Source organism: Olea europaea, chromosome 20 (assembly GCF_002742605.1).
Source record: "Olea europaea var. sylvestris chromosome 20, O_europaea_v1, whole genome shotgun sequence".
Taxonomy (NCBI): domain Eukaryota; kingdom Viridiplantae; phylum Streptophyta; class Magnoliopsida; order Lamiales; family Oleaceae; genus Olea; species Olea europaea.
In genome coordinates this window covers 16,660,232-16,664,899 of record NC_036256.1, presented here as the reverse complement: position 1 = coordinate 16,664,899, position 4,668 = coordinate 16,660,232, and the positions used below count along the sequence as shown (strand labels likewise).

At 38.2% G+C, this 4,668-nt stretch overlaps 2 protein-coding genes across 2 annotated transcripts; both read left to right on the top strand.

Moving 5' to 3' along the window:
- Nucleotides 1–359: 359 nt before the first annotated feature.
- Nucleotides 360–2,220, top strand: LOC111369856 (peroxisomal fatty acid beta-oxidation multifunctional protein MFP2-like). The gene is made up of 5 exons (XM_022991549.1): nt 360–377; nt 600–748; nt 824–962; nt 1,483–1,597; nt 2,007–2,220. The coding sequence occupies exons 2-4, from the start codon at nt 633–635 to the stop codon at nt 1,513–1,515; spliced, it is 288 nt and encodes a 95-aa protein (XP_022847317.1). The 5' UTR covers nt 360–377; nt 600–632; the 3' UTR covers nt 1,516–1,597; nt 2,007–2,220.
- A 1,086-nt stretch (nt 2,221–3,306) lies between these two features.
- Nucleotides 3,307–4,663, top strand: LOC111369129 (exocyst complex component SEC15B-like; the record flags this gene model as incomplete). The annotated part of the gene is made up of 1 exon (XM_022990610.1): nt 3,307–4,663. A coding segment is annotated over exon 1 (1,224 nt), but the record flags the coding sequence as incomplete, so codon positions are not given.
- Between the last annotated feature and the right edge of the window lie 5 nt (nt 4,664–4,668).

Below are 4,668 nucleotides of genomic sequence, written 5' to 3'. Positions count from 1 at the left end.
TCTTTTCTTTTTGTTTTATTTGAATAGGAGGGTAAAATCGTTATTTTTTTTGAAAAAATGGATGAGAATGACCTTTTTCGCAATGAAAGGTGAAAAGTAGGGATGAAAATGCTAAAAAATGAAAGGTAGGGACGTTTTGCATAATAAAATTGAAAGGTAGGGATCTTTTGTGCTAATTATGCAAAAAATGAAAAATAGGAACGTTTTGCACTATAATATTGAAAGGTAGGGACCTTTTGTGTTAATTACCTTTTGATTTAACGGAGCATTTTAACAGGAAGTTGACAGAATGACGTTTTGCGCAAAAAAAGGTAAAGGTGGGTGTAATCCGTAAAAAAAACGAAAGGTAGGGACGTTTTCCACAAAAACATCGAAAGGTAGGTACGTTTTGTGCTAATTACCCAAATCTAAATATGATTTCACATTGATGAATGCATATATAATTTATTTATTTATTTATTTTCAAATTCCATAGGGCTTTGGTAATTTGCGTGAATATTTCCTATTGATTTCTAATCTAGGACTGAGTTGGCTCCCCCCTCCCCCAAAAAACCGAAAAGTAGAAGAATAAATAAAAATTATAGCATTTTTTGTGACAGTTGACTTCATTGTCTGACCGTGAGATAGTTGAGATGATCCTTTTTCCTGCTTTGAATGAAGCCTTCCGTATCATTTCTGAGGGAATAGCATTTGGGACGTCAGATCTTGATGTTGCTTCTGTTAAGGGAATGGGGTTTCCAGCTTACAGGTATGCATTTTGACTGACTTCATTCATATGGTTGCGTTCACAGATGAGATGCTAAAGCTGTATGAATTGAAGCAGAGGAGGAATCATTTTCTGGTCCAATTCTTTAGGCTTCACATATATTTATTCAAGATTGGATAAATGGTCAAAGGATTATGGAGATTTTTTCAAGCCTTGTGCCTATTTATTGGAGCGTGCTTCCGATGGGACCTTACTGGTAAGGAACATCAAACTGGTTCCTTTGCAAGTCATGTTACCATTGCCTCCTTCCAAAATGCACGTGTGGTGAAATTTGTATAATTTTACGAAAAGCTTAATGGATGATATGGAGTTGTATCCCACACTTGGTGCACATACGGATGGCATGTTTGGCACGTAGTACTGACACTACGATAGACGAGATTTTATTTCGTTTTCATTCTTAGTCCTATTCAAACTGTCCAGTCCACCTTATCAAACATGTCATAACTACATGTGCCTGCATGTTCTGATGTATTTACACTAGCTTAAAAGTGAATCAAGGCCTGCTTCGTTTCAACTATTTGGCCAGCATTTTCAACAAGTTGTAGTCGAGGCTTGACTGATTCCAAGCAGCTCAAGCCTATTTTAATTGTATGACATTTGCATGCACTATCTCAAACCTTCAATACGATCCATATTCTTCTTTTAATGGTTTCAAGTTTGCATCTGTGTTTTTACTTTTCTGATATGTATATTCAAATTGATAATGAATGCAGGATCAGGTGGCGCAGACTAAATCTCAATTATAAGATCCGTCGTGCCATTTAGTTTCAGCTTAGTGTGATGGTCAACACAAGTGGTTGTGCAACGACCCTTGAAAGTGTTGTTGAGGTACCTTGAACCATGTTCTGAACATTGAGATGCATTTATGCTATCGAGTTTGATTAAATAGTTTGGTTGTTTATATTTTTTTAATTTATGCACTTCCATTATGAGGGTAGGGAAATCAAGTAGCTCGTCCAAGGAAGTAGGAATAAGTGGTGTTCTGCATGAATCAATGAGATTAATTTAGTGTTCTTATTTTCTCACGATTTCCTTCTGCATCCACCACGTTTTCTTTTGCCTAAAAAATTTGTTGCTATTGATTGATTTCCGTTTTTCCATTTTCTTTATGTTCCTTCCCTCTCAGGGAAGGGAGAGAGGTGTCAATCCTTGGATTCTCGACCATAGTTGTGAAAACAAATCCTTTACCAACTATTGGGACAAGATTAATTGGTGTTTGCCGACTCTTTCATCGCAGGGATCAACGGAAAAATCTAAGCGAAGGCATGGACGAGGCTATGTCACCATAAATAGGATGGAAAATGGTGGAAGTGGTGAACTCATGAATATATAGCAGGAATACTCACGAGACTATTTTCTGTTAATACTACAAACTTTTTAGTATTTCTGGGTATTGAAACATAGCTACAATCTCCCGTTTTGGCTACTAATAATATATTTCAATCATGCTATATGTACATTACATTTTACATTGTGCCACGTGGTGAACACGTTATTGGACAATTTAAAAAAAGAAATAGTTTTCTCACCAATCAAATCATGTCAATTTAGATGATGTCATTTTTTATGTACAAATGGCTTAACCCAATATGTTTTACCATTGTTCATTTTGAACAAGATAATGGGTCCAAAATAGTACTTGTATTCATCATTTTTCTTATTTCCAGTTTCTGTCCTATTTTGCCCATGTTTGGCCCTTATTAATATTCATTTCATTACATTTCATTTTTTTCTTTTCTATTTTCAACCATCTTTCATAAAATAATATTACACATAAATAAAAAAAAATTCTTTCTTTTTCAACCACTCATTTTAAAAAAAATATTATTTCATCCATTAATTTTCCACAAAATGGGGCCCAAATAGGGGTCATTTTGTTGTCGCGTCATCTTGAGTAGAATTGGGATTAAATTAGTTGTACATCATTTGTGTACATTAATGATGACACTCCAAATGTCGTCAAATTCTATACCATTGATTGTTTAAAGTTTTGTGGAGATTAGCGTGTAAAAAAAATATTACATCACAACAATGTCAAAGTTAATGTAGATATAGCATAATTTAGCCGGAGCTTGCTTTCTTTGTTGCTTTAGCTGCTAATTGGGTGCAGCGGTAAATCATACTTTATAAATTTTTCTTCGTTCTCCTAGCTACCTCGGTAGCAATTTTGCTCGCTTATACCTCTCCATGGAGAGAAGACCTCATATTTGAAAGAATTGCTGGCTTGACATTACTATAAAATTTGTATCTTCAATTTTCAAATGGTTAAAGATTTGATCTGGGCTGACTTCTACCTTTTGCTTGAGGAATTTTACTCCATTTACTTTGAAAGAAGCCTTCTTGCTTTTGTAACACGTCCATTAGCATATAATGGCTATCGAGGTAACACTTATCTTATGACTCTGAGTCTCAATTGTGTGCTTTATATCGACGTGTCTTCCGTTCGGGGCGTTTTAGTCAAAGAATATCCCGCCGTCACACGTGTTGGCTAAGCTTAAAGGTAAATTAAAGGTTAGTTTTTAATTTTCATTATATTATATAGATAATTACTTATTTTTGGGATTAGCCAAACACTCTTTCTCCTCTAAATTCCCTCCGTAGCTTAAGCGTAACTGTCAGAAAAGCACCAACAAATACTGACTTTTCTTGATAGTAATCAAAATCGTAGACATGAACTCAACGAAGATGCGCAGGAAGGTGGTTCCAGCGCCGGAGAATGGAGATACTGGGGACAAGCAGGATCAGCTTCTTCTCTCGGCTGCCATCTGTAACGGTGAGGACCTCGGTCCCTTTATCCGCAAAGCTTTCGCCTCCGGCAAGCCGGAGATGCTCCTCCGCCACCTCGAGCACTTCCGTCGATACAAGGAGTCGGAGATTGAAGATGTTTGTCGGGCTCACTATCAGGATTTCATTATGGCTGTTGATGACCTCCGATCTCTCCTCTCCGACGTTGATTCTCTTAAGTCCTCCCTTTATGACTCTAACGCCAAGCTCCAATCCGTCGCTGTTCCTCTTTTGACTTCGCTTGATTCATTTGTCGAAGCCAGAAGTAAGTGCAGAAACATCGCTCTCGCTATACGATCCCTTAACATTTGTGTTCAGTTGATGGAACTTTGCTCGCGAGCGAATTTTCACCTAAGTAAAAGCAATTTCTACATGGCCTTGAAGTGTCTGGACTCAATTGAGAGGGATTTTCTGGACAAAACGCCGTCGTCTAGTTTGAGGAGAATGATGGAGAAGCAGATCCCTGCGATCCGGACTCACATAGAGAGAAAGGTCAGCAAGGAATTTGGGGATTGGCTGGTGGAGATCCGTGTAGTGAGTCGGAACTTGGGTCAGCTAGCCATTGGGCAAGCCTCCGCTGCACGCCAGAGGGAAGAGGAACTGAGAATCAAGCAGCGCCAAGCCGAGGAGCAGAGCAGACTAAGCTTAAGAGACTGCGTATATGCTCTTGAAGAAGATGATGATGTAAATGGTGGAATGGAAGAATCCGGCGAGGACGGCTTTGATTTGATACCTTTATATAGGGCTTATCATGTACATCAGACTCTTGGTCTCGAGGGTAGGTTCCAGAAATATTATTTTGAGAACCGAAAGCTTCAATTAACTTCGGATTTTCAGGTATCTTCAATGACCCCCTTTCTGGAGTCGCATCAGACTTTTTTTGCACAAATTGCTGGGTTTTTTATAGTGGAGGACCGGGTACTCAGGACTGGAGGAGGGTTGATATCGAAAATGGAGGTGGAAAATCTGTGGGACACTGCTGTGAGTAAAATGTGTTCAGTGTTAGAGGACCAGTTTTCTAGGATGTACACTGCTAATCATTTGTTATTGATCAAAGATTATGTGAGTTTGCTTGGTGTCACAATGCGTAGATATGGGTTCCCTATTGATTCCTT